Source organism: Falco rusticolus, chromosome 11, assembly GCF_015220075.1.
Source record: "Falco rusticolus isolate bFalRus1 chromosome 11, bFalRus1.pri, whole genome shotgun sequence".
Classification (NCBI taxonomy): Eukaryota; Metazoa; Chordata; class Aves; order Falconiformes; family Falconidae; genus Falco; species Falco rusticolus.
Genome location: NC_051197.1, coordinates 19,155,114 through 19,167,843, shown reverse-complemented (window position 1 = coordinate 19,167,843; position 12,730 = coordinate 19,155,114). Strand labels below are relative to the sequence as shown.

General features: G+C 38.9%; 1 protein-coding gene across 10 annotated transcripts in view; it reads left to right on the top strand.

Moving 5' to 3' along the window:
• EVI5 (ecotropic viral integration site 5) overlaps positions 1–12,730 on the top strand; it is an 82,878-nt gene that overhangs the window by 10,905 nt on the left and 59,243 nt on the right. For 9 of the 10 annotated variants that reach the window (XM_037403753.1, XM_037403752.1, XM_037403744.1 and 6 more), the window contains exons 2-7: positions 1,486–1,715; positions 5,658–5,847; positions 8,900–9,124; positions 10,163–10,237; positions 10,963–11,088; positions 11,951–12,094. In XM_037403753.1, coding sequence (XP_037259650.1) covers positions 1,567–1,715; positions 5,658–5,847; positions 8,900–9,124; positions 10,163–10,237; positions 10,963–11,088; positions 11,951–12,094 — 909 coding nt within the window. In that variant the 5' untranslated portion in view covers positions 1,486–1,566. Of the gene's footprint in view, positions 1–1,485; positions 1,716–3,832; positions 3,922–5,657; positions 5,848–8,899; positions 9,125–10,162; positions 10,238–10,962; positions 11,089–11,950; positions 12,095–12,730 lie in introns of those variants that run through there. The other variant, XM_037403745.1, reaches the window with a different exon arrangement.

Below are 12,730 nucleotides of genomic sequence, written 5' to 3'. Positions count from 1 at the left end.
CCTCTTGTTTTCTGAAGGCCTTCCTTTCGATACGGCGTGAAAATAGAATCCTGATGGATTTGATTCACACAAAAGTTCATTGTAGTAGTGTATCTAAATAAAATCTGCTTTAGCAGCCAGTCACTCAGTCTCTGTACTGTGCTTCAGATAAATGCAGGGTGTGCTGAGATGGGGTTACCTTTTCCAGTTGAAACTGATTTAATTTGATTCTACTAGAGGATCTTGGAAGAGTTTTCCTGTAGCTCAATGTCTTCAGTATCTTAGCAGTTACTGTATAGGTTGTACTGCAGAATTGTTTCTGACAACCATTGAGCAATACAGTGTTTTGGGGAAGTCAGCAAAAGTCAAAATAAATAGTTGCCAACAGCACCCCTTCAAAGAAAGTTCCTCTTCGATGCTGGTTTTGAAAAGTTTTAACCTTTGGCTAGGCAGCTGGTGCTTCCTGGAAGGTGCAGCTAGATTTTCTGTGAGTTGGGTGGTGGAAGAACAGAATTCTCTGAATCACTGTAGGTCAGAGCCTCTTAGATTTTCAGTGGCTGAAGGAAGCTTTAGTGAGGGGTTCATTAGAAAATACCTCCAGGGGCTGCTGTTCGTTCTTCGCCTACTGATCAATGAATTCGTGGGGCTGCATGACTGGTCAAAAGAAGTAGCAGATTATGATCAGCTGCAGTCAACCTCCTCATTCCTGAACCTGCAGTTTCACTGCCTGCCTGCTCAGAGCTCCCTTCTGCTCTTGTTACACCTCTCACTTTTCTTCCGGGACCCCTCGAACCCCAGGCTTGGCCAGGTGCTGGCAGTGGGATCAGGGTTCGAGGACACTTGGTGTAGGGGTGACCTGAAAAGAAAGTGAGGAAGGAAAAGAGCTGGCAGCATGAGACCTTAATGAGCTGTTAGAGATTCCTAGACATAAGTTCTTTGTGACTGTTTTCTGCACGTGGACAGATGCCAGAGGACCTTTTGCTTTGGTGTAGAGTAGAAGCGTGGTGCCCCTGCTCCTCTATCCTGCCACTGTAGGGATTAATAAAGGTGAGCAGTGGGAGGTCCGGAGTGTTTACCCTGGTATACTCGTACTGCTCCGGTGTCCGTTGGTGAAGTAGTTGACTGTATCTATTTTCTACAGTTTCTGTGCCATTATTATATAAAACATCTCAATAATTTCTATTTATTTTTGTAATGGGAAGTCTGAGGTGATCCTGTGGTATTCCTGTACTGCAGAAATGAGCTTTGTGAGTATACGTCAGGAATTCCTCAAAGTCTTTCTTTGTGGATTTGCAGCATGCATACATGTTACTTGTTCTATAATATTATAATGCTGTTGATGCTTGTACTGCTTCTGGCAGTCTCATGTGTTCTGGAGAAAAAATCTCAATGTCACTTCATGCATATTGTATCTTTTTTTCCCCTTTGTTCAGTACAGCAGGTTAACTGAAAATAAGGTGTTAAAAAAAAGACAACTGTTGCATCCTCTGCTTTTTGTCATCGTAGGTGGCGACAGACAAGGTTGCAGGAAAGCTGAGCTCTACTCTCTCATGGGTGAAGAACACTGTATCGCACACCGTCAGTCAAATGGCCAGTCAGGTGGCAAGTCCATCGGCCTCATTACACACTACATCCTCCTCTACCACTCTGTCTACACCTGCATTGTCACCATCCTCACCAACACAGCTGAGTCCAGACGACTTAGAATTACTCGCTAAACTTGAGGAACAGAACAGGTGAATGGATAACTTTTTTTTTTTTTTTGTCCTCTTACTGTAATGAGACTAAAATTGGGTTATTGCAGTTTCACCTTAGAGGCTGTTAAAGGTGGGTTGGGTAAAAATTTGTGGCACAACATTGCAATTTCAAGGCCCCAAGGTTTAAGAACTTTTGTTCTTGTGCTGTGTTTTTATGAGCTCTGTTTTTGTGGAGCTCTAAAAGGTGGTGTTCTCTCCTGGTTTTACGGGAGTGTTTATAGCTGCCTCTGATCCTAAGAAATGACACTGGAGCCATGTGGTTTTCAGTATCCAATTTAAAGAGTATCTCAGGAATGAGACTTTCATGTAACCACTTTACCAGCTGAGATCAAACCTATAATTTGTTAGCTTTTTCAAATCTTAAAGATATCTGTGTTCTGTTTTCTCTGTTTTTTCCATTTTAACCCAGTTCTTGCTTTCCACTGTATAACCCATTATGTTTAGAGATAGAACAGTGTTCAGCTGTCTTCCTGCTGTTACACTAATGGTGGCAGATGCATTTCTTAATTTCATGAAAAGTAAATTCCTCATCAGTCCTTTCTTCTCATCCAGGCTTTTCTTCTGTGTATTAAGCAACCGTTTTCTTGGCAGCCTTTCAATGAGTGTGTATTTATCTGCACCATCTACAGTTCAAGATGCAACTTTCAGTTGGATCAGTTGCTCTTGATGTGCACAGTGATTGCAAACTGGCAGTCTCACTAAGAAATAAAATTGAGCTGTGTGATTTCTTAATGCTGAACTGCCAGAATCTGTACTTATTTGCATTTGTGAGGCAGGACTTAAGTAATCTGACCTCTTGAAAAACTTGATTATATTTGACAAGTATGTTTCAGTAGTTCAGGAGAGTCTGGCTGTGAAGGAGAACTTAAGCTCCACATAGGTGGTAAATGTAGTGGATAACTGCAGGGCTTTGCTACCTCTGAAGATTATCCCTTGTGCTGTTGTGAAGTTTGATAGTTTAGCTCATACTAGATTCTGTTCCAGCTTCTGCTAGTTGTGCTGGACTTTGCGCTGAGGCAGTTGAGGTACTCCTTTTTTTTCTTTTTTCTTTTTTAACTCCGCGGATGTAGTCATGAGGGTAGTAACGTTCAGTAGAGGAAAAAGTAGCTGGGAGGAGGAGGGGCTAATGCCATTGTGTCACCTGTGTCCTCTCTTGTGTTCTAACAGCAATACAACTTACAGGGAATTTGTTGTACGTGTCCAGTTCTTGACTGAGAATGGAAGGCAGCTTCTAGACCCACCCCATCCTCCTCTTCTGGTTTATGAGATTGTCTCTCCTTCAAAGATGAACTTTACATAATTTTTATTATGCAAATGAATTTTTTTTAAAACCTAGTTAAAGTGCTTTTAAGAAAGCTGATCTGCATTTAATCTGAGGCGTTCTGCTCAGTTCACAACTGAGTGACTAACTTGTGTGACAAGCAGTAATATCTGTTCTTTGGACTGCTTATCTGTGTTGGAGTGTAATGTCTTTACATCTACAGTCACCTCATGAAGCCCTGCAGTTGGACTAGCTTACTTGTCGAAGGAAGAACGTGAGCTTGGGCTTGCTAGGCGTTCTAGTCAGCTTTCTTCATTTAGTAAATAAGCTAGCAAATCTTGTCTGGTTTTACTTAATTTTAGGCAGCCTTGCTCAATCCTGCATTAGTCTTGTGTGTAAATTCTAATTAGAGGCTGTCCTATCAAGTGTACCTTTTCTCATGAGATACTGCACTTTAATACAGCAAGTTGATACTCTTATGCTGCGTGCGCTGCTGTTTCAGAACAGTTTGAATCTGCATTTTAGCACAGTGGGACTTTGTTGACGAGGAATTGTTCTCTGAACACAGGGAACTATTCTTGTGTCTGCTTGCTGGAAGAATTGCTGGTGATGGATATTTTTAAAGGTTTCCTTTATTGTTGGCTTTTATGTCAATAAGGAGAGCATGAATTAAACAGCTAGAAATGGAAAAAACTCAAATTATTTCAAGAGGTGTCTTGTAGCATTCTGTAATCCAATTATACTGAACATCCCCTCAGAATAATGAGGTAGCTCAGTCCAGAGTCCTTGTAGATCTGTTTGCCATTGGTAAATCATTTATAAAGTTTTAGGTGAAAGAAAACAGTGACTAAATACCACAGAACTTGATGCTTACTGTAAAAAGAACTTCCCTTTTTCAAATCTAAGGACAATGAATTTATCCAGGTAAGGTCAACTTACAGAAACTTAGTATAACTTCTATAGAAAGCTGTGAAACCTGAAAGTGACTAGTTAGAACCTTGTTTTTATAATTGTAATGTTTATTCTGTGGTTGTTTTTCCTTTGTGATTACTTTGAGTTTGATCTTTAGCCACTGTCTTAGACTGAGAGGAGTTCCATACTGTAAATTTTCCTTATAGATCAGTATAGGCCAGATTTCTAAACATAAAAAAAAATGTGTTTTCCTCCCTCAAAACAAGGTTTTCTGCATTCTATTAGTATGGACTAAATTAAAATTAGTCTTGAAACAAACTTGTGTCCTGTGTCCCCCCACCCCCCGGCAGTACTGTTTAACCCTTTTCCAAACAAAATGCTACTGCAGAGACTGTACTTGTGGTCCTCGTGAATTAAATTTCTTTTTTCCATAACTTCCATAAATACCAGTAGGTGAAAGCTGGGAACCGGGAAGGCTAGTATAAATATTACAATATAAGTCAGGTTATAATTTGTTAAATATATATAACCTAATCTGACCCTGCTGAAATGCTGGGGGGTGGTTGTGGTGCTGTACCTTCTTAATGCAGCTGCATTAAGAAATTGTGCAACCACATCACTTGGATTTACAGACATTGGGGTTGTTGGAAGTTAAAAGCACAAATGAAACCATACAGCAAAACACCTTCTCAAGTTAGTCTGAAATCTTACTCTTACCTAACATGTAGTCTAAAGAAATTCCCCTTGTTGGGGGCTCGATATTAGTTGAGGATAAACAAAGCATGCCTCTTTGCCCAGAATCCCCAGCTGCTTGCAAAATTGATGGCCATCTGACAGCTAACAGGGGAGTCTCTTCAGGCAGCTTATCCAGCACTTGGCACATCTTTATGTATACCTTGCTGCCTGATAACCCCAGTTCTTCTGTCTGAACTCCATGCTTTAATTACACATTCATTAGCTATACTAACCACTTTTGTTGCCTGCTCCTCTTTCTTTAGGTCTGAGATTTTCCCCATGCATTTCTAAAACAGTGTGTTGATTTGTGAACGCTTGTTATAAAATTGCTCCAGGCTTGAATTATTCTGTCTGTATTTATACTCTCAAAAAACCAAAGGTGTAATCAGGTAGACTTTTAGGAAGCTAATTTTTTGTCTTTTCACTAAAATTACTGGCTCTCATGCACTACTGACGTTTGACACCATCACTGAGGGTATTTAACTTCCGTATGGTCTCAGTTGTCAGTCTGATGCACGAGAGCTGTGGGTGTTTTCTTACTAGTGAAATCAAAGCCCTCTTGCTGGTACTTTTGCCTCAAAATGGAACTTGTGCTGTTAATCTCCAGTTGATGAGTGCGTAAGAGAGCTGGACTTGCAATGCTTCTGTACTTTCTTTAACTTGTTGTCTTTATGTATTAAGATCTAGTTCATGAGACCACAAAATGCTTGCATTAAAACCTCACTTCTCCCAGTGTGATTGATGCATGATACGACATATTTATCCATTTTTTAAAATGCTGCAATGCGAGCTGTTGTTCTGTCTGCAGAATTACTTGAGCTCAAGAAGAAACAGTAATATTGATCAGTTCGTGTTTTCAAGCTTAATCGAAATGGACGTTGGGAAAACTGTTCTGCTGAACCTTTGGGTGCATTCTTTGTAAAGAGGTTGGAAGCACTGACTTCTAAATGAACAATAGTGTGGTACTGTGGCGAGAAGAGCTTGAATTTGGTTCTTGTGTGCTTTCTTTGCAGACTTTTGGAAACAGATAGCAAATCCTTGCGATCAGTAAATGGGTCAAGAAGAAATAGTGGATCTTCTCTTGTATCTAGTTCATCAGCCTCTAGCAATCTCAGCCATCTTGAAGAAGACTCATGGATCCTGTGGGGGAGGATTGTGAATGAATGGGAAGATGTGCGGAAAAAGAAAGAAAAGCAAGTTAAGGTAGCAGTTGGACAGTATATTTTTAGGATGGATTTGTAATGTGATATAAGCAATACTATTTTATCTTACTGTTGGTTTTTTTTTTTTTTTTGAGTAAACATGTAATAGAAGCTTCCAGTTCAATGAATCTAGTTCTGTCTCTAAGCCTTAGTGCTTCCAATGTAACTGTTACCAGACTTTGGTAACAGTTTTGCCCAGCAGATGTCTCTTACTGAAAATTAAACTCATTTACTGTATATCTTGAATACTAAAGCTTTCAGTCTACCTCTAATAAGAGATTTTCTTGAATCTCTTTACTGAAGATTTGCTTCATGTTTCCAAAATGGAATTACTGCAGACCCACTTAAGGGCATCTGATAGCTGGATGCTGTGATTATTTTCCCACTGAGCAGCCGTCTTTTTAAATTGTTCTTATTGGAAGAGCTGATAATTCTACTGAGACTCTGGTGAGTTTAGGGTTTTTGTGTGTGCCAAGTGTGTTGACCCCAGGGATGACCTTAAGCAGAAGAACACGTAGTGAACTGGACAAACTTTGACTAGAGTGTGGCCAGTCTGGGTTAGTTGTGGCCGTGTACAGAGGTGGCATTCAATTACACTTTAAATTCAAACTAAAAAGGATGTAGGGCATTTGAACATATCCACATTTCAGAAGCGGCGAGTACAGCAGCGTGGGATTTTTTGTTTGTAGGCAAGTCTGTTCTGCTTTGGTTCTTTATTGGCTCTAGTCTGTAGTTTTATGTGCAGAATACAAATTTCAAGGTCTTTTGAGCGGTTTGAAATGTGTGTCTATGAATAGGTTGTGGGAAGGCAGAACAATGGGCTGAAGTAAAGTATCTTTTATGTGAAGCAGTTGTGAAGGGAGAACATGACTTGAGAAAGGAAGCAACGGAAGAAAATTAATTCAAGACTTCTTGCTTACATAGGGAAAACAGTTTCTGGAAAGGTGTTCCCAAAAGGCCATGAAAAGAAGGCCACATGAACCTGGCAAGAGAAGGAAGTTAGATGATAATAAGGAGATCTGGTTGGATAGAATTCATTTGAACTGCCTGCATTTGAACATTTTAAAGTGTCACAAGTATCACATGTTTTTACAGATGGCCAAGTATAATTTGGGGAGTATTTGACTAACTTTCAGTAAGTATTTAATTATATTGCTAGTGAGTTTTCCTGTGCTGTTTAAATAAATCTCAATTATTTTTTTGTTTTGTTTGTTGAAAGTCAGCCTAAACTGTGTCATTCTGCATTTATGATGGAATACCAGAACATCCATACCCATTTCCTGACTCTGCCAGTAGTTACAACTCTAGCAGCGTAGGTATCTTTTTGTCTTGGCTGCAAAAGCTGGTCTTAAGTTATTAGATACCAGGTAAGTTTTTTCAGTTTTAGATATAGGTGTATATACCTTCCTGCATAGGTGACGTGTTCCATCCTTTATGTCTCCTGATCCACTTCAGAACTCGCTTCCTATTCATAGAGGGATTCTGAAGGGTGACCTGAGTCCTGCTTTTCAGTCTGCATCATCGTGTGTAGAATAGCATCATTTTAGTGCCTCTTAGTAGGTGCCTTTTCCTGCTCTTCCTTTGGGAATGTTGGAGGAATTAACTCTGTTATTCTGTCAAGCAGGTGTGTGGTAACTTAAAGCAAGAAACCACTTGCTAGTGCTTTGTTATAGTAGCCCTCGAGGCTTTAGATGGCTGATACACAATTTGGTAGTCCATTGTTAACAGATGTTAGCTAGAGACAGATGTGGACAGCTGATGTGTTAGGGCTGTTGTCTTTGATTTGGAAATTTTTTAGGAAATAACACAGGCTGTTGTAGTTGTCATATATGGGACAGATAGTTGGAGTGGCATTATGAGGATGGCTCTGAAGAAGGCTGGAGATCTTAGGGATATGAGAAAATTGAGGTCAGTGATGCAAAACTGCAGTAGAGTTCGAGCTTAGCAAAAAACTTGAAAGCAAGAGTCTCTTTAAAAGTTGTCACTGTTGCATTAATCAATCTTAATGTTTGAAGAAGTAAGAGAAATATTAGGAACAAACAAGGAAAAGCAGAAGCTTTGTAGAATAGGGGGTTACTCTGTTTTCAGAATAAACTGCAGTGAAAGAAGCTATCCTTTAGGAGGCAGAGGACTTCATAACAGTTCTTGAGGTACAAAAAATTGTTAAAGGAACTGTCTTGGCTTGAAGAGACAATCTTCTGGGTGAGCCTGATCCTAGTTGCAGAAAGTACCACTAAGTGTGTAAACTTCCTGAATCATCCTTTTTTTTTCTCAGTTTTCAGATCAAGCAATAAGACTACTTTCTGCTTGTGATTTCTGAAAAGACAGGTATTGGGTTCTTAGGTCTGTTGATATGGGGAAGGTTTGAATTGTATAATATTTAGCAGATTTTTTTTTTTTTTTCAGGGATGATAAAGTAAATTTAGTTAATTCAGTAGATGTAAACTTAATGTTTTTGGGGTCCAGTGTGGGAAACTACATTTAAATACTTTCTTAAAAGAGAACTTGGAAATATTGGCCCACCAGAGAGATTGGACACAACTTGTCAAGTTTGTCAAATGACTTTTGATGGTAGTAACATGCAGGGTTTTTTGTTGCAGTCAGCTGTGCTACAATTAGTTCTACTTTTTATCATTTACCTGTCTAGGAAATAGTTTTCAGTTGGTGATTTATCTCAATCACTGCAAATACAATAAAGGGTGTTATCTTCAGTCATCTCTTGTGAAATACAAAAGTAACTGTATTGAATTCTGGCTAATGGGAGTTCTTGTTTAAAATTGCTTGACTATTCGGTTTTTAAGTAGCTTACTATGAATGGGGGACTACTTTCATTAGCTAATTTAGCCACTAAAAGTTACTCAGTCTCCTTACTTCTGTTAACAATCTGTCACACTAAAATTGAGGTTACACATTATAAACTGTATGATTGGTTTGTGACATGATATTGTGAGGAACTTAATTTGTTGCTGTTTTGTTCTTTAGACTTATGTTTATATTGGCAGGAAGTATAAATGAATTTGTGTCATTTTTGTGTGTTTGTGTGTGCGCTTTAGGAGCTTGTTCGCAAAGGGATACCTCATCATTTCAGAGCAATTGTGTGGCAACTTCTATGCAGTGCTCAAAGCATGCCAATTAAGGATCAGTATTCAGAGCTTTTGAAAATGACATCTCCTTGCGAGAAATTAATAAGAAGGGACATAGCTAGAACATACCCTGAACATGATTTTTTTAAGGAAAAGGATAGCCTCGGACAGGAGGTCTTGTTCAACGTAATGAAGGTAAGTCAGTATTTCAGCCCTTGAAAATACATTAGCAAGAACATACACAGAAGTCTGGAAAATAATTTGCCTTGTATATAGTGAACTTGCATCAGTTTCATGTGTTTTAAGTTTCTGAAATTTACTCTAGTTGACACCGGATGGTTTAACAAATGGCATTCCAGTTTCAAAGATAGCTTTCAGATGCGGTATTCCTACAGTTTACTTCATAAGAAATTTAAAAAGCTTCATAAGTTTTCATTAAAATGAAGTCACAGGCTAACTGCTGATAGTGTAATGGAATAAAGTGTGCTGTGAAGTGAACAACGTTGCCCAAGACAAGAACACTGTACATCAGAACTGGTCTGCACTTTTTAAGTGTCTCAGATCCTGCAAGTGGTAGCAGCAGATGGCAGGTACAAGCTAATGTGCAGTCGTTACAGTGCCCAGGCACAAAATGAGAATGCCACCGTAAAATGAAGTTTGCATTATTTTGTCTTAATTGTACTGGAGTTTACATTTTGAAAGACAGGCTTTTTTGTACGACATAGTTTCAACAGAAAAGTTGGCAGGTTTCCAAATCATCGTAACTTCCAAAACTCTAAAATGAAGCTGCAACATGCATGGGGATCACTTTATTTCCTCTGCTTGTAAAAAAACCTGCAGTGCACAATTCTTTTTGAAAAGAACAGTTGTTCGTTTGTCTGATCTGTCTCCTATAAAAGTAGTAACCTAACGTTGCACAGTTTGTATGCCAGCTGTCTCTGTTATTTTTTGGCAAATTCCTGTAGCTGAAAACTGCATGTTTTTTTTCAGGTATTGCCTGCCTTAGGTTCAGCTTTGTAGGCTATCAGAGAGCAGAGTTCATATCCTTTGTAGCAGCAGGTAGCAGCTAGCATAGCTAAGTAAAACTTCTCAATAGAATGTCTGTCCTCACTGGATTTGAGAGAGGAAGAGTAAGTTATTTGTAACATAACATGCTAAATTAGCATGAACAATGATTACTTTTTATTGGTAATGATGTTTTATTGTTGAGCGTCTTGAAACTTTATTTCCCAGGCTTACTCTTTGGTGGATCGTGAGGTTGGATACTGTCAAGGAAGTGCTTTTATCGTTGGATTGCTGCTTATGCAGGTAAACATGATATTAAAAATGCGAACCTTTACAATCCCTGCTAGAATGCCTAATATATCATGGTGGCTTATTGGGCATTTTTATAATAGTTTTCCTTCGTCATTTTGCTACAATGGAATTGTCAAGGGCAGCTGTTTACTCTGCAAATCAAATAAGATTTATTCTCTGTGGTTCGGTTTGCCAAGAAGACACTGTCTTTGAGTGGGAGAATACGTTTATTTCTCAGAGCTAAGGTAGGTTTGCAGACTTGCAAGCTGTTTTGGTTAATGTTGTTTCAACCATTAACAAACTTCATTTCAGTTCTATTACACTGAATCGCCTCAGAGTTCAAATGGAACTTCACCGTTGATTTGATAATCTTAAAGCTGCCTTTGTATTACTGCCTTTTGTTTTATGACAAAGTAGGGTATAAGGAACTTGCAGACCTCCATTTCAGTTTAGAAACCACTTGATAGAATTCAAATATACAAAATTTCATTACAGTAATTGATTATAAATTTATTAAAAAAAACCAACCCAAACACAAACTCAAAACCAAACACAAAACCAACCAATCCCCCCTGCCCTCAAACCACCCCCCACCCCCCCAAAAAAACACCACAAACACAAGAAAATCCCATTGTGCGCGCACACACAAAAAACCACCAAACCCTCCCAAGCACTTACTCTGATATATCCTTACACTTGTCTAGAGTTTTTACTGTGCTTTTCTATTTTTAATATAGATGCCAGAAGAAGAGGCATTCTGTGTGTTTGTTAAATTAATGCAAGATTACAGACTACGAGAACTCTTTAAACCAAGCATGGCTGAGCTGGGCCTTTGTATGTACCAGTTTGAATGCATGATACAGGTACATACAAAATCAAACTTTCTCTTCAGTAACTATTAACAAAGGAACTTGGGAATTACAGTTCAAGAGCAGGCATGTCTGTTGGCTAATAGGCTGTTCTCTTGACAGTAGCTAGTTTCAGAACTTGAAAAGTAAATGCATGTGGCTGTGTGGCCCTACTTTCTTTAACCTTTGGCAGGCAGCGACTGGCTTTTAAACACTGAAGCATGAGGATTTGTATTGCTACAGTTTAAGGACATGAATGTCTAATTCTGTTTGGATTGAAGATTCTGAAAGTCAATGTCTTCATAGTCAATTATAAATTATCTTATATATATATAAAAATATATATAAATATCTTAAAAGATGGAAACTGGGAGATACCCTCATATGTGGAACTAAAAATGGTGTTCAGATTTGGGACACAGAACACTTTTTTCTTTTTTCTTCCTGGTTGGGCTGGTGGAGACAAACAGGTTTGTGTGTTGTGATCCAGTTCCGAATGTGATGGTCAGGGTGGGATGTTATGTAGCAAATGAGACACAGGTCTCTGGCTGTACCCTAGGTCTTTTCAGCTCTTTTGGTAGCCCACTCTACATGTGTCTTGGGGATTTACAAGCTTGGGACTTCCTGTTAGGATCGGGAAGTGTTCCCATAATCTCTGCTTTGCAGGGTGGAAGTGCTGTAGGGCTGTCTGTGCTGGGACTTGTGTAGCATGGTTCTTGATGAGTAATATTGTTCCTAGTCTTGTGTTATGAAGCTGCTGTCTGTACTAGATATCAATTATTTTCTTCTTTTATTCAAAACTTGACAAAAGCATGGATACACTAAAACTACCAGCAGAAGTTTAACGTGTATTTTTTTTCATCGTTTTCTCTTTCAGGAGCATCTTCCAGAGCTTTATGTGCACTTTCAGTCTCAGAGTTTCCACACTTCTATGTATGCGTCGTCATGGTTTTTAACTATATTCCTTACAACTTTTCCACTACCAATTGCAACAAGAATATTTGATATCTTTATGTCTGAGGTAACTACTCAATACTCATGTGTTCTATTTCAAGAGCAGCTGTTAAAAGTAGTTATTTAGGTAGTGGTATAAACCTCATTATGAGGGCAAATCTCGTAGTCTTGCTTTTTAGTCGTTATGCTCATCGGGTTATTTTGTAGGGGAAGGTGTGTATGTAGTTTGTCAAGGAAGAGCAGCTGTATCTTTGAATGTAGATGCTGCGTGCATATTTGCACTCCAAGGCTTTTGAAGAGGTAGCAAACCTGTCAGTTCTGGGTGCAGCAAGAGCGTTGCATAGAACAGGGACATCAGTTTCTCAGTATTATAGTAAGTTTGGGGTGGAAAGTAATGCTGCTTTCAGGCCAAAGTTAAAGCTCCATGGGGATTAGCAGGCCAAGAGCAGGGAGTCTTGGCATCTTTTGTTGTCCAGATGACAAACAGTAGCCAAAGAAATCTATGCAATTATTGTGTCACTGTCACAAAGACACCTAAATTAGTTTTGCATGGTTGTAACTGGTAACAAACCACAGCGTCTAGGTCATTTATGCTCTTTCTATGCAATCATCTTCTAGAAAATAGTAAGACAAAGGTGGATCCTTTGAGCTTGTGCTCAAGAATGTCCAAGACAGCATATATCAGTGAGACGTTCCCTTGTAT